This window comes from Protopterus annectens, chromosome 6.part1 (genome assembly GCF_019279795.1).
Source record: "Protopterus annectens isolate FY-2018-M chromosome 6.part1, PAN1.0, whole genome shotgun sequence".
NCBI classification, from domain to species: Eukaryota; Metazoa; Chordata; order Ceratodontiformes; family Protopteridae; genus Protopterus; species Protopterus annectens.
Window position 1 is genome coordinate 326707915 of NC_056738.1, and position 25647 is coordinate 326733561.

Here is a 25647-nt window from a genome sequence, read left to right on the forward strand (position 1 = left end):
TTTTCCAGTTCCACATGTAACCATTTAAGACACAAGCCTGTGGTTTACATTAATATTTACAGATGACAGAATTATCTCCAAAATTCTATCTGGCTAGGCTGGCAGCCTTCACATCCCACATTGAGTTACTGGTTTTGTTACGGTTCTTCTCCATCACCCAAATCCTGCCTCTGCTTCATTTCTACCGTACTCTTGATTCTTCTAGGCAACTCTCATGCTCCCTTCCTTCTCTCCAACATTTTCCTTTGAAATACTGGAAAAGGTTTCACAGGTACAGTCCCTTTGTGATCTTTCTTACCAGAAGAACAAGATGCAGAATCTCCTTCTGTTTCGTTTCACAGCTCACTTTTTGTTGGGCTTTTGTATTTCCTCCTTAGCATGCTTCATCAGAAAATGATTTTGTCCCTCCAGGGAAGAATACCTTAAAGATAGCTGGATACATCAGTTTGAATCTCACACCTGCATCTCAGTATTCCCTGAATAGTGAAATTTACTACTCCTCTGCCTGGTGTACGGTGAGTAGTCATTCTCCACAAACACTCTGCTGTCTCCCACTTTTCGTGTTTTGTCCTGCTACAGTTGTCAGAATCAACTCCTTCTGCTGGTAGAATTGCGTCTTTACTATTAAAGGTCTAGGTTGCTTTCTTACAGCTAGGTTTGGAGCATACACACACACCGTGCCCTTTCAGCTAACAACTGCTGTGGAATACCAGTCCAGTTGCATATTTGTGCTTTCATATAATTAATGCAGCCTGTTCCTTCCAGGTTCTCTGGTATAGCTGAAAATCTCAGGTTTTCCTTACATGCTCTGTCCTCTAATTCTGTTACTTTTTGAAACATCTCTTCCTGAGCAGACTCTTATTCAGCCAGCGTTTTATTCATTTTGACCTGAGTTCTGCAGCTTTATCATCTCATCTGACTATCTGTTTAAAGCTTCTTCATTTTTCCAGCCTTTTGTTGTTTGTGTTGATATACTCCATCAGTGTTTTGTTTAACCAGGTCTGTATGCAGTTGTCTTGTATCTTCCTAAAGGTTAGTGGAAGTCATGTCTGAAGGTTGCATTGAATTTTGCTGAACAACTGCAGACATTTCCCCAGTCAGTGTTTCTTCCAGGTCTTTTGCATTTCTTTATTTCTGCCACCCAGGCAGTGAACTTACTAGCCAGTTACTGAAATGTACTCATTAACACAAGACTACTGGCCTTCTCTGCTGAGTTTCTGTTTTCACACTGGGAGAGCTAGAAACAAGCTGTTAATCAGTGTGCAGCCAGCTTGGAAGTTGGTTGCTCTTCTTGATGATAATAACCTTTCTGGTTCTGCTGTTGCTTAGATTTTTAAATCCCACCATGATAAAGGCAAGGCCATGCAGGAACTGAAACATGTTTTTGCATCTCTTATCCCTAAATTCCAGAGGAATTATCCATCCATGTCTGCTTTTGTACACAGCCAGCCTTTCCCTCCTCGTAAAGGTAAGGATTCTAGGCATGTACCCCTTGCTAAGTCTGCTCAGACCCCTAAATCTCAGAAGCCTCCTCTTCAAGACAAACCAGGTTCTATCTGACAGTTTGCTTCCTCTTTCCCTGGGCCAGGTTCTCTTATCCCTTCATCTTATAGCTCACTCACTGCTCTTGGGTCCTGGACATCATCTGTCAGGAATATTTTGTGGTGTGGAAATCCCTTCCTTCTTTTCTGGGCATCCCTCAACCTCCTCAGGAACAACTTCCTTTCTTTCCAGAACTGCTTCAGGGCCTTTTGGCTCAGGACAGCATTCAAATTGTGGCCCCTGCCCAGGAAGGGAAAGGGTTGTATTCCAGGATGTTTTTGGTTCCCCAGAAGGAAGGCACCTGGAAACCCATTCTCATTTTTCTCAGCGCAACACCTTTCTAAAGAAGTCTTCCTTTTGGATTTTCTCTCTCCAAGCCCTGTTCCCTCGGCTTTCTTAGTATCCATGGACGTCAGGGATGCCTATCTTCACATCCACATTCATCCCCCTTTCAGGAAGTTTGTACGTTCCTTTGTTTTTTTATTGCATTTTCAGTTCTCTGCTTTGCCCTTGCGCCTTTCTACTCCCTCACAGGTTTTTACCAAATGCCTTGCTCTTGTCATTGCCTTTTGCAGGATGAGAGGGGTTCAAATCTTTACTTACCTGGACAACCTGCTTACTCAGTATCTCCATTTTACGGTTTGTCTGTTACAAAGCCTGGGATTTACCATTAACTTTCAGAAATCAGTCCTGGTCCCTTGCCAGGATCATGTTTTTCTCTGTTGCCGAATCTAGATCCCATGCTGGCATTTGTACCTCCACACAAGGCTCTCTAATCCCCTTTTTTCAGTGTCTTCTTCCTCTGACTTCAGTCACAGCCAGAGATTTTTTTCAGAATTGTAGGATTCATGCCCTCCCGCCTCTAGCCAGACTTTGTATGAGAACACTACAGTGGTTCCGAAAGTCGGTGTGCATTCAACACTGTCATCCACTGGATTTTCTAGTTTCTTTCCTTCCATTCTTCAAACTCAAGCTGGATTGGTGAATTCTTCAGCTGTCTCTCAATCCAGGACTTCCTTTTCAACACCTAGTCCCATCTCCCCAACTTCTTTCAGATGCCTTGGATGGGGGAAGCGGGTACTTCCTTCAGTTCCTTCAAGGTTGAAGGTCTCTGGCTTACTGATAAGAGGTCAGATTACATCAACATAAAGGAGATGAGAGCTCTCCATTTAGCTCTTCACCTTTTTCATTCCCTCTTTCTTCAAGGGCCTTTCATAGTCTTTACAGACAATACCATAGTGATGTGGTATGTCAACAAGCAGTGGGGACATGGTCCTACCTTCTTTGCAGACTCGCTCTTCGGGTCTGGGACCTAGTTGTCCAGTATCAAGTGACATTTCAGGCTTTATACATTCCTTCAGAGCATAATATAGTGGCAGACTCTTTGAGCAGGTTCAGTACACAAGCTCACAAATGGATGCTTCACACAGATATGTTTCTGGACATTGCCCATTGGTGGCGTACTCCACAAGTAGATCTTTTTAGCTCCCCTGTGAACAGACTGCTTCCTCTTTTCTGTCCCAGAGTCCCATGTTCTCTGGCTTGGAAGATGGGCACACTATTTTTTCCTTAGAACGGGGTGTTTCTGTAATGCCTTCCTCTAATTCCAAGGGTCCTGCTCAGGATCTTGCAAGACTCCCCCCCAAATCATACTGGTAACTTCTTTTTGGACCAGACAGCATTGCCCCCCCCCCTTTCATCTAGCCAGGAGCAATCACCACAAGTTACCTCACAGGGGTGGACCATTTCACAACAGACAAGGGGTCTGTGATCCATCCTCACCTGTCCACTCTTCAACTGATGCTGTGGATAATAGGATTTTGATCCCTTTTAGACACCTTTTTTCTGAGGATGTGCTTAGGGTTCTGCAGGAGGCCAGGGAACCCACTACCATGAAATCTTATTTGTCCAAATGGAAGAAATTTTCTGTCTGGTACCTTTCTTTTAACCAGGATCCATTTTCTGTGGGGTCCTTCGCTCTCTTATTTGTGCGAATTGCTCCATGCTGGGTTAGTATATTCTTCAGTTAAAGCTCAACTTTTCTGCTATTTCTGCTCGTTTGCCCTTGACTCCTCCTCTTGCCTCTAGGTTTGAGCTCAAACAGTTTCTTAAAAGCATCCTTCATATCACGACTATGGGAAGCCTATTCCACCTTCCTGGGACCTCAGTTTTGTGCTTGGAAAATTGACTCTATTCCTTTTGAGCCTGCAGATTCATCTTCCTTGCAACATTCTACTTGGAAGTCTGTTCTTTTGGCCCTTACTTCAGCAAAAAGAGTCTCTGAACTCAAGGCTCTTATGGCTGTTCCTCCTTTCTTAATTTTTCATGATAGAGTATCTTTTTTTTTTCTTTTAAATCAAACATCTTTATTAAATTATCATGTATGACATAGGCTATATTACACTTATATAAATAACAATAAGCCATAGCAACACAATCTCAGATGCTAACATTATACATTCCAATCCTTGCCACCACTGTTATGCCCAAGGCGGGTAATAAGTTGTCTCTTAATCAGTCTATTAATTTTCCCTCCTTTTTACTTCTCCACAGTCTGCTAGTGAGAACGTTCTTCACACTTTGGATTTGCATAGACAGCTCAGGTATTATTTGACTAAGACTAAGGCCACTCACAAATATGAGCAAGTTTTTGTTTTCTTCAATCTCAGATCTCTAGGTTTGACTGTTTATAAGCAAACCATATCTTCCTGGATCTCTTAGGCCATTTCTTTTCTGTTATTCCTTTCATAAAAAATGAGTCCGCGGTGGTGGTGCTGCGGTAGCCTCACAGTAAGACGCTATCTGGTTCGATTCTCAGCTAGAGCGTCTTCTGCGTGGAGACATGCGTGAATGGGCGTACCTTCGGTGAAGGTTGTGCGTCAGGGCTGGTAACTCGGCACGTAAAAATCAACTACCAATCATTAGCGGACCGGAGTTCCGCTGTGGTGACCCCAAACCGGGAAAAGCCGAAAGACTCAACAACAACAACAACCTTTCATAGAAAATGTCTTCCCACATCCTCTGGTGTTTTTTTTCAAAAGATTATATACTAATTCCATCCTTGAGGCTGCTAGTTAGACTTCTTTCCATGCTTTTACTAAGCATTGCAAGTTGGGTGTTGTTTCCAGAGCAAGAGCTAGCTTTGCCAGAGCTATCCTGCATGGGTTTCTAAAAGGCTTCTCTGTGTCTTCCTCCTCCCAAGTTTCCTCTTGAGCTTTTGTATTCACCCTTATGTAAAGAATATTGCAACAGCGATATGGAAGGACATAGTACAGTTGTGTAAAATCTTACCATAACAGTAGATGTTCTTCTCGTCACTGTTGCAGTATTCACTCCCTCCATCTCTCCTACCCTTCTGCAATGCCCTATTCCTTATGTTTTCCTGGCCTGGAATTTTTCCTTTTTCTCCTTCTGGTTGCACATGTTCCTCCTAGTTCCTAGGAATATTGTTCCTCCGGGGGCTTTTCAGTTCTCAGGTTCACAGTTTTTAATACTGTAGCTAAAATTAGTCTTTGATGTTAATCTTCCTTCCCCACATCACTGATTTGTCTCGACAAAACACTATGCACTGCAGATAATGTTGCAATAGCACACCAGAAGAAACATGCACTCTTACAAAAAAATACAGTGTAGAAATTGCATACCTAAATGCTGACAGAAAATAAGAAAAGTAATATGAAAATAACAGACTGTCTTTCTTTACGGCACTCTGGATTTGATTAAAGGAAAGGACAACTAACTTCTAGTAAAAAAAAATAAATAAATAAACTTTAGTGTTTTATTGTTCATTTGCATCTGAAAACTAAGCTTAAAAGCCTTGCTTTTGTTCAGACTCCATGTTACACTATTAATCTGAGGTGTAATGCTGGCAATCCGTGAGTGATCAGGCATGTTTGAATAGCATTGTTAAGGAGCCATTGTTTTCTCAATGGCTCTGTAGGTGGAGTAAGTGACCTATTTACTCAGCCACTCTAAATAGCCTTTGCGATGTAACACATGACGACAAATGCAGTAAAGAAGGGCAAACAGAAATAAGTTCAGATATAATGGAATACTTATTAAATGATGCTTTTCTGCATATGTCTAGACAGTGTTGGATTACAGGGAAGGAAATTACTTTTTAGGAAGAAAAACTTGACATTTGGGTAACCTTCTCCTTAAATTAAACACTTTAAAAGAAGGAAGAATTAAACGCAGTCAGAAAACCTGTACTGGGAGATGAGCTAATAGGCAGACAGAGGTGGTCACCGAAACACAAGAAATGGTATTTAAACATAATTAAAAGAAAGCAGAAGGTGTCTGAAATACCATTTACTGTGAGTTGAGACACAGTGAGATTTGCAGATAAGCCGTCTGAGTGATGCAGTTTTCTAGACGCATGTACTGCATTGTGAGGTACCAAGAGGTAGACAAAAAAAATCAAAATCACATTGAGATGCTGGACCCCATGTGGGCAGACATAAAACACTTATTTAAAATGGTATCTAGAGTCCCAAAGTGGTGTTGAAATGAAGAAAACATCAAGAAAATTTGGGATGAACATTTTTTTGATGCAGTTCTTGAACATGCATGTTGTCAGATCCCGATGCTGCACAGTCCAAGCAGCTACAGCAGGTTTTAGTCTGCTGTAGTCTGCTGTGCAGGCGCATACTGTCTTGTATAGTTGACATCGCAAAAATCAAATCAGGAATACCAAACCCTGAATGTGTAAGTATTGTAACAGGGAGGTTAAACAGCCCTTGGGAGCACCATTATTTTCCTCATTTGTGCAGTCTTAGATTTAAAGAATATACAAATGAATGGACAGCAAGAGAGATTGCTGTCCAGGAAAAAAAAATATTATATAGGGATATTGCTTTCTTGCTAGGACTTTGTATTTATCAATACCACCACTCAGTGTTTAGTGAGTATGGTGGCACACCTTTGATATTGTAAGGTAATCCTCACATTTCTAATTTTCTACTGCACTTTTAGGATTTTATTGGGCATTAGTAGAACTGTTTAAAAGTACAATTTTAGCATACTTCCCTTTCCAGACAGGGTGATGAATACCATTTGCTAGCTTATGTGGTAGGATGTAACAGAAATCTGTGAGCATTTTAAATTGCATGTAGCTAGGAGAGTACACGGTTATATCTTAAGTGTTCTTTTTTTAATCTATGCATTAAATAGTTTCTGTAAAACATAACTGTACGAGGTATCATTTGCAGATGTGCATATTAAGTGGCACATTCTTTTTTGGTAACATGGTTATCTCTGCCTTCACAAAGTGGTATACTAGGTCATATTCTGTTATATGTGAGCTTTTTTAAGACTGTATGCCTTAAATGTTGATTTTTTTGTAATCATATTTTAAGTACTTTTTGAAGCAGACTATTGGTCAATTTTAAATTGTAGAACCTACAAAGTATGGATGATGTATTGTGGTATTTACATAGCAACAGGGTGCACATTGTGTCAGATGCATACTGAAATCTGCTCTTCTTTACATTAGGTTTACCTGAAGTCTAGGTTGAACTGTCTTCTATTCACCAGTCGGGAAAACTGGGAGGTAAGTTGCTTGTTTAAAATATGTTCCCTAGTAAATCGTTCAGACTGTAGAAATGAATTCCTCCTTCCAGATACTTCACCAAGGTAAAGTTGAGTGTTAGCTGCACTGGAGGCACTGTGTAGGTATTAAAAGACAGTAAGGATGTCTATGGTTGTGTGTTAACTCTGCGTCCTACACAACCTTAAAAGTCCTTTAAGCTGTGAAAGCAGTGATGGGCATTTGCCCTGTAATTATATAGGACTCCATACAAATGTGGCTACATAGATGCATCAGAAACTGTCATGTGAAGTTAATTACCTTGCTGTGGATGCAGAAGTTCTATGCATACTGCAAACCAAAGTTAACAGTGCATATTTTTTTTTGTGTAGAATAAGGGACTTTGCACCAGAGTGACTCTCCATTCTGTTTCAGAAAGATAACTGGTTACTGACAGATAAGGGCCTACTTGGACTAGTTATAAGTATAACAGTTTGTCATAGTAGATATGAAAACCACTGTGAACTCTTCTGCTTCCCTAGATCTTGTAAGAAGGGCTTGGGTTTCTTGTTGTATCATTGGTGTCCTAGACTGGTTTTCATTGCTGGTTATGACTGATTCCTGTGAATAGTCAGTGAATTCTTTTTGTTGAAGGGTTAGCCTTGTTTGTCATTATTGTCTTTTAAATGAGTAGGTATAGATTTGAGAAAAGGTAAGATGCTCATGATAAAAAAAAAAAAAGTAATGATGATGATCTACATTGCTTGCCTACAAAGTAGGCCCTGATTTAGGATTGCTCTCATTCTGTTTCATTAATGTAGTTCATTTGTGACAGTTTTAAACTTACTGCTAACTGGCAAACAGCTTGTTACACTAATAAAATGTTTATACAGTATTCTCAAGAATGTAATCCATACCTTTCATTATTTTGGGAAAAGATTATATATCAAGTTATGATTTACGTTGTGTTTTACAATGTGCTTTTCTGGCTTTTATTCTTATGTAGCTGATGTGCTGTCAGAGTTTAGAACAAAAAAAAGGCCATGGCTCCAAGAGACTGCAATGGATACAGGCTTTACCTGTTGTAGTTGACTACTATCCACACTTTATAGTACTCCTGCCTCTGTGACTTAGGAATGTGGGATTACAGCATAGCCTGCAGCTGAAAGTGGAAAAGTCAAGAGCTTGGATGGTGCAACATTTTTAAAGTAATAAATACCATCTTAAGACCTGCACATCTTGTATCCTGTTTTTGGATAAGTTGTTGAGGATTTAAAGTCACCTTTCTGAGTGCAGGAATGTCTGTTGTTTTTTTCCCCACTAGGGCATTTGATAGTGCTTCATGGCTGATTACGTTAAAATTTATTTAGCCATGATTCAAAACACCATGTTATGGTAAGTGTTATAGTATATAATTTAGTTAAAACAGATGTGTATATTTTTCATTTGGAAATTTGAAAATTTTCTGATGACTGGGGAGGATTGATTTCCTGTTCTGTGTTTTTACTGACAGAATATGCTACCGCTACAGTGAAAAAATATTTATTGCAGAGTATATAATTTGTGTTTATTTTATTTTGTAGAAAGAAGACATAGTGATATCTGCAGATTGTGCTGAAGAAATAAAAGAGGAAGATGATGAAATCTGGGATACAATGAAGACTGTTGTAGACAAAAACAAAACTAAAAGAAAGACTGAACATCAAAAAACTGAGACGACTATTAAAAAGAAGCTGAAAAAAATTAAGCATAATTAATATCTGAAACTTGATTTTATGAATAATGTGTTTTACTACAGTTGGTTGTTTAATTGAGAACAAATAAAATATATATATATTTGTACATTTTTGGTAACAGTTCATGTTCTTTTTCATAATTTCTTGCATATTGTGTCCTTTTGCTTAAATGTATAGTTGCTTTGTTTGAATTATTATATCTTCCTGGATGACTTTAAAGCCAGTGAACCCCCCCCCCCAACCAGTTATGCATGTTGCCTATGGCCAGCATTATGGACAAGCAAACTAAGTGGCTGCTGCACCTATGTCAAAGCTGCTGTATCCTTTGGGGGAGGTACTGTGCACCTGATCAATGAATTTGCAGTCTGCCTGATTCATGGTATGTCACTTTGCAGAAAGCCCATAAGTGTTCAACCATAAATGTGATTGCTATGAAAAAAAGCATCAGCATCTGACAATAGTGTGAGGCAAGCTCTTTCTTAATCCTGGTAGGCATTCTCCTATGGGCAGTGGATGGCTTTGCAAGGTAGATGAAGATGAAATACATTACTCTGTTGCTATTTTATTTTATAAGAACCTGGTATCTGAGGTTTGCATAGACAACAAAGTAGCTGTAATTGATGGGTCTGTCTGTGGAGGAAATTGACTGACTACTATTGTTGGATCATTATTCTGGCTTTGCAGTACTAATGTGATTTGTGTGTCACTACGTAGAACCAATGAGATAATGTTACGTTTTACGCTACCACTTTGACACTGTTTTGAACAGTTTACTGTGTGGTTACTGTTTGTGTATAACATAGCTGAAATATACTACATGACCATTATTTTTTTTTCTCACTGTCTGGTGTCTGAAGTCTATGTAGTCAATAAAGTGGCTGTAACTGCTGGATGGGGTGCATCTGTGGCTAATATTAACTGACTTGGTTGTCATTTGCTTAAATTTAAACAGTAATCTGGCTTTGCAGGACTAGTGTACATTTGTGTGGAGTAAGGTGGCATGTGTTACTATGCGTTTGTGTGAAATGAATTTGAAATGCACTTTGTTGTAGCCATTTTTATTTTTTTCCACAATGAGAGATCGGAGGGGTACCTAGTCAATAAAGATGCTGCAGTTGACTGGTTTGAAGGCCTTCGGTCTTTAAAAGTGACTTAGTCCTACTGTTTAAATACTGTTAAATAATAGCCACTGATCTGGTGTGGCAGGCATAATGTGACACAATGTATTGTATTTGCTCTAATCTGTATAAAACAAATATTGCTATAGCTGATATACATATGTGGGAGTTGCAGTGTTTTTAAGGAGTAACAACTTGGCCATAATTTCTTTCACTTTTCATCACAGTCAGACATCAGTATTGCTCACTATAAGTAGTCATCTTTGTTGGTCTGGGTGGGTAGTATGTGTGTGAATGCAACAGCTCATTGGTACAGAGAGTATTGCTGCCATCTCACAGCATTTGACTATGGATGAATTTTTGGTTCTGTCTCCTATGTACAGTCTGCATGTTTTTGCTGTCTCTGTGTGGGTTTATCCATGTGCCCTTGTTCCTTCCAATACCTCAAAGACATGCCACAAATGAACTGGCATTTTTACAGTTTGCATGTAAATGAGCATATAGTGTATGTGTTTGTTTTTAGTGTGTGCATCTTTTTGTAGACTGGCTTGATGGCAACAGTTGTTAACATATGTGGGCAATGTGAAAAATCATTGCATCTTGTGATAGACCTGGCTTCTCAGGGGGCAGTGAGTGAGTGTGTGTACAAAACAGATCACACATTTTTGTCAGCCCTACTCAGAGGTGTGTATTGAAGGTCACTGTTGTGTATGTTGGGGGCTGGGGCTAGTGTGGGCATTATTTCTTTAATTTTCACCTCAGTTAAACTTAAGAAAAATCTGCATAAAGGTGCTGTACAGTTTGTGGGGGCTGGAAATAGTGTGGTCTTTTTTTACTTCTGCTACAAACCTAAAAAGTGCAAACAGCAGGCCACTGTAGTTCTTGTTAGGTCTGAGAGCACTGGGGCCATTATTTCTCTAATTTTCCTCACAACTAAACCTCTTGGTAAATAGGGTTACCACCTGTCCCACTTTGCGAGGGACAGTCCCTCTTTGGGCAGTTGTGTCCTGACAAAAAATTGTAAAAATGGCAAATGTCCTGAAATTTTAGGACAAAATGATTTCCTGTATTTTATGTAATCATTGCATAAAACAGTTATTCTGTATCTAAAATACCTAAATGTTATAAGAAACAGAATAAGCAACTAAAATGCTATAAGAATAAACTTTTATTTAAGTTCTAACTTTTGTACTGACCCGTGGGTATGTCGGCCTGTAAAATCTGATGTTTGTACCAAAAATGTCCCACTTTGGCCATTTGAAAAGGTGGCAACCCTATTGGTAAATAACTGTAACTTGGCTAGGTTTTTCTTGTAGCTTTCACTGTGTGATTCCTTAAAACCTCTTGTAAAAGAGGGTAATGTGATATATGCAGGTGTTTCAGCTATATGGCAGTTCTGAATGCCCATGCCTTTTTTCTTGTTAAGTCTGTTATGGACAAATTCATGCCAGTAAAGCCTAAACTTTAAACCTCAGAAAAGTGCACAGAAGGTCAAAACAACTTTTCTGGGAGCTGGAGACAGTGCAGTCATTATTTCTTTGAGTTTCTCACAGTGAAACTTCAGAGATATTCACATAAGTTATAGCATAGATTGTTTAGGGGTAGTATACTATCCAGAAGCAACAAGTTGGATTGTGGTACTGTGATCACCTTTGCTTTCACTTTGCTCACAGTGAAGCATTATCAGATGTGTATATGGATGGCTATTTTTTTTGGGGGGGGGTGGATTAAGGACGTATGCTGTTCTTACACTTCTGACAGCAACAGGTTGAAATATGTTGCTGTGTTCTGTTTTGTTCTTTCACTTTCATCCCAATCTGACATCAGAGGAGTGCAGAGAAAGGTGGCTGTCTTTTTGGAGTAGGGATGAGAAGGAATGTGTATATATTTATGTATGTGTATGCATATGTGTGTGTCTGTGTGTATGTATGTATGTACGGTTTACCTTTGAAAGCTTGAAATGCATATTGTCGAAAGACTGTTGTATGGAAGTATGTTTTCAAGTGTCCAGATAACTGAATAGAAATGCAACGAATGTGCAATGAGCGAATGAGTAACGAGTGTGACCATTCGTGCCTTCACTTTATCCCAGTCTAAAACCAGAGAGGGAGAAATAAGCAGAACGTGACTCTTTGTTTAATGTTTTTGTTCCCTAGAAATGATTTTATGCATCCTTCCAAGTATTTGTCTTCTGAGTTAACTAAAATACTGATGTTCTTCATTCCACATTGCTGCAGTCCTAACTATTGGGGGTAGTCCGCTGTCCAGTCGGCCCGAATACCAAAGTATATGGCTGACGTCGGTCAGGGCGCATTAGACTGACGTCAGTACGTCAGGGTACTAATGCGCATGACCGACGCCATATCCCCAGTCTTTTTTGCCGCATGGTCCGATGCAGAAGCAGTTTTGCGAGTGCAGGTTGGCGTTCTGAAATTTTCTGAAGTCGGAGTTTCAGACCGAATCAAAGTTGGCTAACGCTAGAACATTTTGGTTTTCTTGCCTCAGTATTTAACCGGATGTCAGAAAAGTGAATAACTGTATTTCTTGTGGGAAACAGATACCTCATAGGGATTACCATACCGTGTGTATACCTTGTTTAGGGCCTGAGCACGACGTTGTTGGATGCGCTCTTGTGCTAGATTTAACAAACGCACTATTAAGAGAAGGTTAGACTGTGCCAGGTTAGTGTTTGGGAAGCGTTGTAATTATAAATGCCGCCGGATGCTCCGACGCCCGCTTCATCCAAAAGCGCAAGGACAAAACAGCAAGCCTAGGGTTGATGAACCGCAGTCCCGGACGCCGGTTCTTTACCAGGCTCAGTGGAGCCAGAGGTTTTGCCAGGAGTTTCTTTGGAGTCTCAGGCTGAGACTTTACTGTTACAGGATGTGCCTTCTCAGGAGGTAGGCCAGGCTGAGGGGCTTCTCAGGTAACTGTTCTTCCCTCTTCCCAAGGTAGTTAGAGCCTCTCCTTCTGTTTCCAAAACTTCTTTGAGAGGTAGGCCAAGTTTAGCTTCAGTGGGGCTTCTCCTAGCACTTCAGGTTCTGTGCCTAAGAAACATATGCTTAAAATGGCAGAAGATTTGATTACTATGATTAGAGGTTCTATGCCCTCCTGATACGGGGCCTAGGGTGGCACCTGAGTATGAGTGTTTTGAACAGTGTTCAGAGGCTTCTGAGTCTTCTGGAAGACTTGCAGGAGTATCCTCCTTATTCTGATTCTGATGTGGATGATTCCACCTTCTCCTCCTGAGGATTTCTCATTTTCAGAGACTCTGCATTGCATGAGGGAGCACTTTAAATGGGAAGGCCAGGATTACTCTGATTCCAGGAAAAGGCTTAGGGAATTCTTGTTTTTAGCCCAGCATAGGCCCTTAGCTATACCTCCTGTGTTGAATGTGGTGGAAGATGTTTTTGCAGAGGCTTCCTGAACCCTGAGACTTTGCGTCCTGCTCCTGTAAAACCTGAAAGGTACTATAGGGTGCCTGAAGCTCATAAGTATCTTTTTAAGAGTCCTAGGGCAGACCTGGAAACTGTTTCTCAGGGACCTAAAGGTGTTAAGGCCTCTGTTGTTAAAAACCCTGTTCCCACTGATAAAGAGGCAAGGGCTTTGGATAGATGGGGAAAGAAAGTGTATACTTCTTCCACTTTAGCCATGAGGGCGTTGAATTGTCAGTTTCACATGCTAAAATATCAAAATTATCTCCTTTCACAATTGAAGTCTAAGGTGGATGCTTTGGCGGAAGGTATTGAGTGTAAAGAGTTGCTGGATTTAGTTCATGTGTCTGAACAAGTGGGTAAGCATTCTTTGCAATGTGGTTTTGATGCTGTACAGGCCTCCTCGAGGGTGGCTGCCACTAGTTCTGTTCTTCGCAGGCATGCCTGGTTGAGAGATCAGAATTTAGCTGAGCATGTTAAGACAAGGATTTTGGATGCTCCTTTACAGTCTGATGTGTTGTTTGGTTCACCTGTGGAAGCAGTTTTAAAGAAAATGGAGGACAAAGCTAAGTCTATGCAAACTGTTAAAGATTTTTGCAGGTGCAGCCACCAAGTTTAGTAGAAATTGGCCTACTAAGGGATGGACATATCCTGCTTATGATTCCCAGTCTAGGGGTAGGTCTAGACGTGGTAGGGGCAGAGCTCAAGGTTCTTTTAGGCCTAGAACAGGAGTTCACCTGTCCAGACTTCTGGTGAGGGCAGGGGTCAGTCCTTTCGTAAACAGACCCAATGACCTGCCTTTTCAGCTGCCAGTAGATTCTCGCCTGGCAGCTCCTTTGGGAGGAAGACTGTCTCTTTTCAAAGAAAATTGGGATTTAATTACTCAAGACAGATGGGTGTTGGATATCATTCACCACGGTTACAGGTTTTATTTCCATACATTGCCCCCTTTCAAAGGCATGCCAGACGTTCCTCCTCCACAAAGGAAAGAGGCTCACAAGCAAATTTCTCTGTTACTCCAAATAGGGGCCATTCAGCCAGTCCCTGTATCAGAAAGGGGATTTTTTATTCGCCTGTTCCTAGTACCAAAGAAGGGGAACACGTGGAGACCAATTTTGGATTTATCTATCCTCAACACTTATCTGGACATTCCCAAATTCAAGATGTTGACGTTACAACAGCTTTTACCTCTGCTGGGCAAAGATCACTGGATGGTAACTTTAGATCTCAAGGAAGCTTACCTTCATGTGCCTATAAGACTAAGTTGCAGGAAGTATCTGCGAGCTGGAAATTCTCATTATCAGTTCTCTGCATTGCCCTTTGGCTTATCTACTGCAGAGTATTCACAAAGGTTCTGGCTCCAGTGATAGCTTACTTCAGGCTACAAGGAATTCAAATCTATCCTTACTTGGATGACTGCCTGGTTCTGGCTCAAGAAAAGGAAGACCTTCTACAGCATCTGGAATATGTTATAGCAGTGCTAAGATGCCTAGGGTATTCTGTGAACGAAATAAAGTCCAGTCTAGTACCCTCTCAAGACATGTGCTTTCTGGGTGTGAGACTGAATACAGCAGCCCAGATGGCCTTTTTAACCCCGGACAAACAAAAGAGTCTATCCCTTTACTTCCATCAACTATCTCATCAGTCCGTGCTGACTGCAAGGACAGTCCTTCAAGCATTAGGGTTCATGGCATCTTGTATTCTGGTGCTTCCCAATGCCAAACTGCATATGAGGAAGCTGCAATGGTATCTCAAAAATGTATGGACACAGCACTGCCAGGATTTGGACACTGTCATTCAAATAATACCTTGCCTTCAAAAAATTTTTGTGGTGGGCTCAGGAATGTCACCTAAACAAGGGACTCTCTGTGACCCGCCAGAGGCGAGTCAGATTTTAACGACAGATGCCTCGGACATTGCTTGGGGAGCTCATCTAAATGGAAAGTGGATACAAGACAAGTGGCCTGCCAGACTACAGCATCTACATATCAACATGAAGGAGATGTTAGCAGTCCAGTTTGCATTAATGGCTTTCAAGGAGTTACTTCTTCCAGGGCAGGTGTTGATTCTAACAGACAACACAACTGTCATGTGGTACATCAACAAACAAGGGGAACACATTCTTATCCTCTATGCAGGCAAGCAATGATTTTATGGGAGACTGCGCCAGCTTGCAACTAACTCTTCAGGCAAGGTTTCTGCCGGAGCACAGAACTCCTTAGCAGATGTGTTAAGCAGACAAATCATGGATCCCCACAGTAGAAACTGGGTCTTCGTGTATTGCAGAAATTGGCAGTGTCGTGCCCAACTCCAGGCATAGGTCTGTTCGCTTCGCCAGTAAACCACCAGCTGCCAAAGTTTTGCACAAAGGGGTTCATCACACAGCTTGGAAAGTGGATGCTCTTTCTTTCAGTTGGAAAAATCTTCATGTGTATGCCTTTCCACCTCTGCCTCTTCTTCCAAAGGTGCTCTTAAAGGTCAGACAAGACAAGCCAAGGATGATTTTAATAGCTCCAGATTGGCCTCGGCAACACTGGTACCCACTACTAAGGAGTCTGGTAAGGAAGCCTCCATGGCCTTTACCTTTGATTCCACATCTGTTATCTCAGAAGGATGGTCATCTGCTCAATGTCAAGCTTCACTCTCTTCATCTAACAGCCTGGCATATTCTGTGTTGAAACACAGCAGGTCTCAACTTCCTCAACAAGTTTTAAATGTGATTATGGAAGCTAGAAGACCTAGTACAAGGAAAGTGTACATGAAAAATGGAAGAGATTTTATTTTGGAGTACAGCAAAGAATTTGGAGATTTCTGAGCCTAATTTGAGTGTGGCTCTTCAATATCTTACTGAGTTATTGGACAAAGGTTTGTCCTTCTCTTCCATTAAGATTCATGCTGCAGCAATTTCAGCTCACTATGATTGTGACCCACCATTGTTTTCATCCTTTGTTCAAGCAGTTTCTTAGAGGGGCAAAGAATATAAGACCCCACGTAGAGCTCCTACTCCTGCTTGGGATCTCAATTTTGTGTTGGAAAAACTTACTCTACAACCTTTTGAGCCCGCGGCTACTGCTGAATTGAAATACTTGTCATGGAAGACTGCTTTTCTGTTGGCTATTACTTCTGCAAGAAGGGTGTCTGAGTTGCAGGCCCTTATGGCAGTAGAGCCCTTTTGATTTTCCATAAGGATAGGGTATCATTACGTACTAATCCTTCCTTTATGCCTAAAGTGGTTTCTAGTGTGGCTTTAAACCAAACTATTCATTTGCCTACTTTTTATGCAGACCCCCAAAATAAAGGGGAAAAGATTTTGCACACTTTAGATGTACACAGGCAATTGCGTTATTATTTAAGCAGGACTAAGGATTTTAGGCAGTCTCAGCAGTTGTTTGTTTCTTTTGCTTTGAGTTAGGGCAAGCCTGTGTCAAAACAAACTATTTCTAGGTGGATTGGGTTTTGCATTGCATTTTGTTATTCCCATCATGGCAAGGAGATTCCAGCTGGGATTAGGCCTCATTCCACTAGGGCTACTGCCACTTCAACAGCATTTCTAAGGGGTGGCAACTAAGGATATTTTGGAGGCAGCTACTTGGAGTTCAGTGCATACTTTCTCTAAGCATTATCACCTTCCTCTCTACTCTAAGTCTAGGGCTGGTTTTGCCACAGCTATTTTGCAAGGCATGTTGTCAGCTCCTGCTTCTTTATGATTTGCCAGCCTCCCTTACCTCTGCTTTGGGATTCTACCCAATAGTTAGGACTGCAGCAATGTGGAATGAAGAACATAGTACAGTTTTGTACCTACCATAAATGTAGATGTTCGAGGATCCACATTGCTGCAGTCCAATTCCCTCCTCCTTCCCTCTGTGTTTAGGGGTGGTTGTGTAGGTGAGGTTATATGCTGATAATTTTGTATATATTGTACATATTTTTGGTGCAGGTATATTGGGCCTTGTCTTTTTAGGGTCTTCTGACATCTGGGGCAAGAAAAGACTGAGGATATGACGTCGGTCATGCGCATTAGTACCCTGACGTACTGACGTCAGTCTAATGCGCCCTGACCGACGTCAGCCATATACTTTGGTATTCGGGCCGACTGGACAGCGGACTACCCCCAATAGTTAGGACTGCAGCAATGTGGATCCTCGAACATCTACATTTATGGTAGGTACAAAACTGTACTTTTTCTCAGCTTTGAACATTATGCTATAGACACAACTTATTTCTTCCTTGAAAGAAAAAGATAATTTCTTTCTTTATTCTCATTTATTATTCAGGCCATTACTGGATCAAAAGATTAAAAAACATTCTCCAAAATTCACACCAGAGCATCTGTAGCCCCATGGTTTCTGGGGGCTTAGTGTCTCCGAGACCCCCCAACTTAATTTTATTATTTCCTCCACATTTATTGTTGTTGTATCTTTCGGCTTTTCCCGGTTAGCGGTCGCCACAGCGGAACTCTGATCCGCTAATTATTGGCAGTAGATTTTTACGTACCGAGTTGCCAGCCCTGACGTACAACCTTCAACGAAGGTACGCCCATTCATGCATGTTTCCACACAGAAGACACTTTAGCTGAGAATCGAACAGGACAACGTCTTATTGTGAGGCGACAACACTACCGCAGCACCACTATTAACCAATTTAGGTGTGTTGAAAGAATGCAGGAAAAAGCAAAGTTGAAGAGTAAGACTGAATTTCTTTCCTTTGTTGTGATTTGTATTCAAATCATCATTTGAAGAAAAGGTTGGAAAATTAGTTCTAAAGTGCATCTCAATTCATCTAGAACCCCATGACTTCTGGAGGCTAAGTGGCCCTCAGACACCAGATTTAATGTACTTATTGTGTCTACAATTATCACAGTATATTCTTGGTGAGTTATGATTGATTGAAAGGATGAAGGAAAAGACTGGAGAGTAAAATAAAATATGAGAACAGCAAGGAGAATATACATTGGATGGTTTATGCAAGCCAGAATGGAGTGAAACGGGGTCACTGGAGGTTGTGATGGGGAGCAGTGAACAATGGGTTGGGGTGACTTGCCCTTTTGCCTACCGAAAGGTGGGTCTGATGTTACATATTCATTACCATGAGCATACAGAAGTGGCAGTGATTTCCCGAGTTATCATAATGCAATGTTTCTAAAAGCTTGTCTATGCTGTGGATATTTGTTAGTGTCCTCACTATTACCTCTTTGTTTTTGCCCTTCTAGTTTCCTCTAAATGAGAACAAGCAATGCAAAAATCCCAACCATCCCACTAAGAAAGGAAAGTTGGCCTTCTGATTGCAACTTACATTGCACCTCTGCCCAGGTTACCATCAAAATGTTTTTACTTGAATTTGAGTCCCTGATATCTCAGGCAATAATTCACCCTTTGCTCAAGTGGATCAGCCAAGAGTATTCGGTACAGTTAATTTGTAAAGTTAAGTAGCTTAATCCCATTCATTTCTTGCATATTTTCTGATGTGTGCACAGTGTACATATATAGTGGGCAGAAATCTAGTAATGTTCAGATTCCAACTTTACACTTTTTGGGGGAAAATATAGTTCTGTTTTCTTTTATTAATGTGCTAGTTTAAGTATTGAGAATATTGCAGTACTAGGTGACAGAAAATAACAGATGCTTTGTGTAAGTTTGTTGTTTTTATGTTGGTTTGTTTAACATCATTCTTTTGTTAGTAATGCTGCATGGATTGTAGAAAGACAACCTTTAAGCTGCAAAACCTAGCATTGTAAGGTAGGAGATGTGATGATGGGAGGGTAGTGCCAGCTATGCCAGAAGAAGTAGGGTAGTGGATGTGTAACATATGCCAGTATAGCTAGCTGGAGTTTATAAAGAATTATGTCATTTGTATATCAGACTAATTTGTATAGATGCTTGTGTTGAAAATGTATTCGTAAAGCTGCTTGTGCCAAAAATGTACCAACAATGGGTCCTGATGGACAGAAAAATACCACCTGTATGTCAGACTGTATTGTAACTATTGAAATTAATATATTGTAACAGAGGACACTGGAAGAGAAGAGGTTAATCTCAGTCCGGCTAACTTTGAAAAGTAGTCTGAAATTAAATCACATGGTTTTAGGCCATAAAGATTGCATCTTACAGTTCTGATTGCAGCCAGAGACAAAATATATGTGAAAACCAGGACTAAGAATCCTACTGTATTGTCCTAGGGGTGAAATAATTGCTACCATGGAAGGGTGGAAGTTTTGAAATGGTTTTATAACTTCCAGATGCTATAACATCTCAGCAAATCTTTGTGTATGGTAACACATGCGTGCTAAATTCTGGTTCAGTTTCTAGCAAAGGGGTAGTGTGGGAACCAGAGTCAGATGACCAGATGTATGTGATGTCGTTCTGTAATCCAGGACCAAAATTATGCTTTAATACTAGATGAGACAAAAGTCTCAGGGCAGTCTGTTTTTGAAACCTGACCAAAAAGGAAGACTACTCGCCCACTTCATCTTGTCTTGCTCTAGTAAGTAACTAAGGAACAATACTTCTTTAGATCAGTCAGGAAAATATAGTGATAGTAGTTAAGTATTGTTTTTCTGTGTGTGAATTTTTCCATCAGTGTTGTTTTTAATATTCCTGTGATTGAAACTCTGGTGTTTATTGTAAATAGACAATTTAGTATTTTCCTGTTCTTTTATTTATTATAAACTGTTCATTGTGGCTGGTCTTTTAGAGAATATTTTAACCTTTGAGAATACTCATATTTATTTGGTGACACTGTGGCCTTTCCTGAAATCCTTGCTGCATTGTTCAAACATAACCATTTGTATTAGTATTAATTTTACTCAGTATAATTGGGTAACTTTGTAAGACCTTGTAGAGTAGCTGGCTTTGGATTGTTCTGGTGGCAGTGGAATTTCCTTATAGTCTGGGTGTAACTGGTGAATCTGTGCCAGCCTTTCCCTGCCTGTGTGTGTGTGAAAATCAAATCTCAAGAGTTTGTGTGTTAGCTACTTGGAGCCAGGGACATGGAGCACTGGTTTGACAGAGGATGGTGGAAGACTTGGCTTGGAACAATCGGCTGAGGACTGAACTCTACAGCTGTGTCCGTGGGGATTCTTACTTGGGTGCCTGGAGAGAGGTGTAAAACCTGATCCCCGCACTGTGTGCTCGTAAGGGAAATTGTCTTTGGTGCACAGAGCTTCATCTGGAAATACTGTGTGTATATTTTTTCACTGGTGTCAGTGTAAGGACTGAGGCTTCTTGATTACTGACCTAGAGGAGGGGTGTCACAGGAGGGGGATGACTGCTGTTGAGTATGTAACAGATATTTAGGTTTCAAAAAACACTTGAAGTATAGGGAGAATTTGCAAGGCTATTTTGTCCTACCATGATTTTGCCAGAATCCACTCTTTCAGCTGGTGTGATTGTATCATTACCAGTGCAGGTCTTTGTGCCTTCTCATGGCCAGTTTTGGAACATATACTCAATGTGCCCTTTCAGTTAACAAATCCTGCTGTGGAAAGTCAATCCATTTGCTTATTTGTACTTGTGTGAGATTAATATACAGTCTGTTCCTTCCAGTTTCTCTAGCACTGCAAAAAATCCCACATTTTGTGTGTGTGCTTTGTCTTTTGACTCTACCATTTTTAAACAGCTTTTCTTGAGAAGTTTCATACTCAGGCTTTTTTTTCACTTCAGCCTCTGATTTTTGCAGTTTTAGTAGCTAGTTAAAACTTATGTTATTCCTGCCTTCTGTTACTTGAGTTGATCTACTCCTTCAATATTTCATTTATTGTAATCAGCTCTGAGTACATTTGAATTTCTTTCTCTCTGAATTACAGGAAGCCATCACTTGCACCAGATCAGGAGCTTGAACTACTTTTTGCTAAACAGCTGCAGGATTCTTTACTCAGTGTTTTCTTTTCACCTCTTTCTAGTTGACTTTCTTCCAGGTTCTGTAAAATTCTTCTTAGCTGACGTCCATGCAACATATGTACTAGCCAGTAACCGAATTTTACTCAAGCTAGCAGAATTAGCTCTTATTTCTCAATTTCCCTTCCACACTGTGAAACCTGAAATTAAGCTGTTGATCAGTGTGTGACCATCTTGGAAGACTTGGGAGCAAATAACTTGAGAGGAAAAGGTAATAAACCAGCTTTGGTAGAGCTTTTGCTCAAGTCTAGAACAGAAGCTGCTGTTTAATAAGAGATAATTGGTAGAGTATGTAAACTGTTGCATGAAAACTGTAAGAATCAGTCAGATGAAGTTGGAAAATACCGTGAAAAGAGAATGAGAAAGCAATTTACAAAGGAGCATTGGGCAGAAATGTGTAATTCTCACGATAAAATTTAGAAATGTTCAATGGAAATGTTTGCATAGGTATTTTATACCAGTAGTATACCTAGGAGAAATTTTCATCAGATAGACAGCAAATACCGGAGGTGTGATTGGAAGAGAGTAAGAGAACTTGAAGCGTTTGGGGCAAGGGTAGTGTGTAAAGAGTTGTTAATTTAAAAAATTCCCTACCCAGTACTTTGACGAATGTTGTGGTAAAAAATGGTTGTAACCGAGGAAATTATTCCTTTGATCTGGGTTACAAGATCTTAATTGCCTAGGCATACTAAGGCCTTACAAAGTTTAACATTATTGACTGACAGAGCAATTGCTAGAAAAATGGAAAGCAAAATCTATTCTCAACATAAAGTAAGTTTTGGATTTTGTGGGGGAAAAAAAGTAGAACTGGAGGAAAGACCTTTAGAAAAGAGAAGGAACAAATGTCATAAAAATAAATGGAATTTGTGGGAAAATGTATACTTAATGCTAAGGATGAGGGGTGAGGTTTAAGGTAAGGCAGGGATTGAGATTGTGTAATGTTGGAGTGAATAAAAAATGTTAAACATGTATGCATACTGTATGTCCATAGCAATGGAAACTTATTGCACATTGTTTTCTATTAATGTTTGCAAACCCATGTTACAGCTGTCCCTGCTTAATTTGTGAGATGAGCATTATTAAGTGCTCAAAATTGATTGCAAGAACTTTTATATGTGTCTTCTTGATGGTGTATATGGCTAGGCATCATATGGTCTCAGTGATCATTTTACATAGTTTTATTCCAATATGAGTATATTTCCTATGATGGGTGTAGAAATCTCAAAAAGAAGTAGAATCTGGCTTTTTCTGTAAAGGACAGGATAACTTTTTGTTTTCATCAGAAACCTATTACTGGATCTTAATAAAAAAATCCAGCTGTAAAGCTAGTTAAAGAAGTCAGTGTAGAAACTGAAAGAGGTTGTAAAGAAGGATAGCTATGTAGAGACAGAGAGGGAGAAACCCATAGTAATAAGCTCACTAAAAAAAAAAAATCCTGAATATAGAGTTCTGGACTCCCGTCTACGATGTCAAAACAGAGGACTAGTCAGAAACTAGACTTTCCACAGCAGTAGGCATTTGAAATGACAGAGGTTACTGGAGTAAAGTAATTGCCAAAAGCTGAAATGTACTGGTATGAGTTTCCTTTTGCAGAGGAAGGAACAGGAGTAGAGGAAACACCTATACCTGTATTCATAAAGAGTTTATATCCTGTTCTCCATGTCATCATACTAATGAAAGTGTTCTTGACTTGGAAATTTTTACATAAGCAGTGAACATTTTAAAAAACAAAGTGAGAGAGTGGGTACATTAAGCAGGGCCAGAGGCATTTTGCTAGAATAGAAGGAAAACCAGATGAGCAAATTGGCATCATCCCATACCCACATTTTATTTTATTTATTTTTATTTTTTATTATTTTTATTTATTGATATTTGTTAACCAGGTTAGTCCAACTGAGCCAGGGCCCCATTTTCAGTGGAGACACAATGAGAAAAGCTCCAGAAGTATTTTTACAATAAAAATCAAATAAAAAAATGCAAATAAGAGTAAAAAGTTAAAACCACCATGAAACATAAGAAAATCAAGAGTTAGAGAATATCTGTACATAGAGTAGGTTAAATAATTGACAGGTCTAGAGAATATCACACATGAAGTACGTTCAAATAGATAAACCATTCAATCATTTTTAAATAAAGATGTATATGAATATATGCTATGGAAGTGAGGGGAGAGGGAGATATAAAGGTATATGGGGCAAGTACAAGGAAGTAGAGAGTAGAACAGGGAAAAGGAGTTAAAGTTGAGAAGAGACTAGATCAAGTAGGGGTTAGACAAGTGCAGGACCATGTACTCTGAAAAAAAATAAGTTCTTTTTTGAACAAGTATTTTTGATGAATGCTTCTTATATTTTGAGAGAGTGAGTTCCAAGCATGTGCAACAAAGTATTTGTAGAGGAACCTTCCGATATTTTTGTTGGGTTTACATATATCAAGGAGGTGTTTGCTGGAAGTACAAAGGTGACAATGGGGGTTGTAATAGGAGACTAGATTGGAGATGGAAGGGCAGGAAGAGAGGTGTCATTCAGGATAGTGTTTGTAATGTGAAGCTGGGGTAGAAGTAGTTGTTTACAGAATTCTTGCCATTCGAGTGATTTAAGGGCAAGACAGTGGTGAGATTTAGGGGAGATCAGAGGCAAACTTTGCTGTTTTGTGATGTTTGCTCTAGGTAAGTGGTAAGTGAATTTTGAACATTAGTAAGGACAGGAGCAGCATAGGAAAGAAAGGGTAGAAGAAGGGACTAAACGAGGGAAGGTTTGGAAGAAGGTGAGAGAAATTTCTGGTTACGATAGAGAAGTCCAAGTTTCTGATGGGTCTTTTTTATACATTGTTGGATATGAGTATCAAATTTTAGTTCATCATCAATAATTATTCCAAGTAATTTGGTATGGGCCGTGGGTTTGATGATGGTGTTAAGAGAGGTGAGTGCGAAAGAGGGTTTGTGCTGGGCGAGTGTTTTAGTGAAGAAGAGAAGTTACGTTTTTTTTAGTATTAATTGGTTATCAGAGAGCCAGGTTTCGACAGAGGTGAAGGTTTATTGTGGGAGAGCTAGGAGTTCAGGGATGTTGTCAGAGGTGATAAGGGTGAAGTCACATAGCATATTGTAGAAGTTTAGAGAGGTTAGTAGCAGAGTGATGTTTGTTAGTGAATATGATGAACAGAAGGGGGCCTAGAATCAGTCCTTGGAGAACTCCAGTATTTACAGGGAGGAATGGAGAGGGGACAGTTTGCCAGCGGATAGATTACTGCCTGCTGGAGAGCTAGCTAGAGAACTAGTTGATGGAGGAGGAAGAGAGATGTAGATCTGAAAATTTAGTAAGGAGTTTAGTGTGAGTCAGTATCAAAGGCCTTTGAAACATCAAGGAATAAGACAGGAAATGAGCAAGTTATTGTCACAGGCTTCACCTATTGTTTGAGTAAAGGAGAGTAATGCAGTGGCTGTGCTATGGTGGGGTCTAAAGCCATGTTAGATAGGCGTAAGGACATTTTTGACAAGAAGGTGTTTGATTAACTGAGCATGGATGCACTTTTATAAAATTTTAGAAAGGGGGACAGGATAGCAGTGGGTCTAAAGTTAGAGGGATCAGTAGAGTTACCAATTTTGTGAAGAGGGATTGTACAAAATGATTTCCAGATATCTGGGATAAGGGCCTCAGAGATGGAACAGTTAAGTATAGTGAGAGGGTAGGTGATGGATTGTGCCGCTATTTTTAGGAAGTCAAAAAGCAGAACAAACCACTGTAGACACTCGTATAAGGTACGGAACTTGGTTTTTTTAGGAAGTGGGAGGATAGTTGGTCGGCAGAGGGGGGGAGCAAGGTTTAAATTTATTTAGAATATAATTTAGAAGAGATTTAATAGTGGTAACTGGGACTAATTGGAAAGAAAATGTATTGGGAAGAGTTTTGTTAAGAGGCAATAGAGGGGTTGGGTGAGATGTACTATTTTCTGTGAGCTTTTGCATGGTTTCTATGAAATAGTTGTTGAGGAGAGTGGCAGTTTCAGTAGCAATGTTGTGCAGAATGAGGTTGGGAGTACTGGATTTACCCGGGTGGAGTTAGGTTGTTGATGGAGGCCCAGAATTTATTTGGATTTTTGTAGGTTGTTAATGGAGGTCCAGAATTTGTTTGGATTTTTGTGAGGGCTGCGTTGGTTAAAGAAAAAATAAGCTTTCATCTTTGACAACTAGTTTTTTGTTTTGGTTTGTGAGCTATTTGTATGTCTGAAGTAAGGGAGTGGATTTATTTTTTACCCAGGATTTCTAGGTGCTCTCTCTTTTGTGCATGACCAAGTTGAGTTTGTTTTTGTAAGCCAGGGGGCATAGTTGGCTTTAATTCTGATTTTTCTAGAAGGGGCAATAGACTCAAGAGTGTCAAGCAAAATCTTATTGAAGGACTTTAC

General features: G+C 40.0%; 1 protein-coding gene across 1 annotated transcript in view; it reads left to right on the forward strand.

The window, feature by feature from the left end:
- Positions 1–8911, forward strand: part of WDR74 (WD repeat domain 74) — a gene marked incomplete in the record, with an annotated part of 481100 nt that extends 472189 nt beyond the window's left edge. Inside the window, 2 exon segments of the mRNA XM_044075744.1 lie at positions 7037–7093; positions 8653–8911. Coding sequence (XP_043931679.1) covers positions 7037–7093; positions 8653–8826 — 231 coding nt within the window.
- Positions 8912–25647: the final 16736 nt, after the last annotated feature.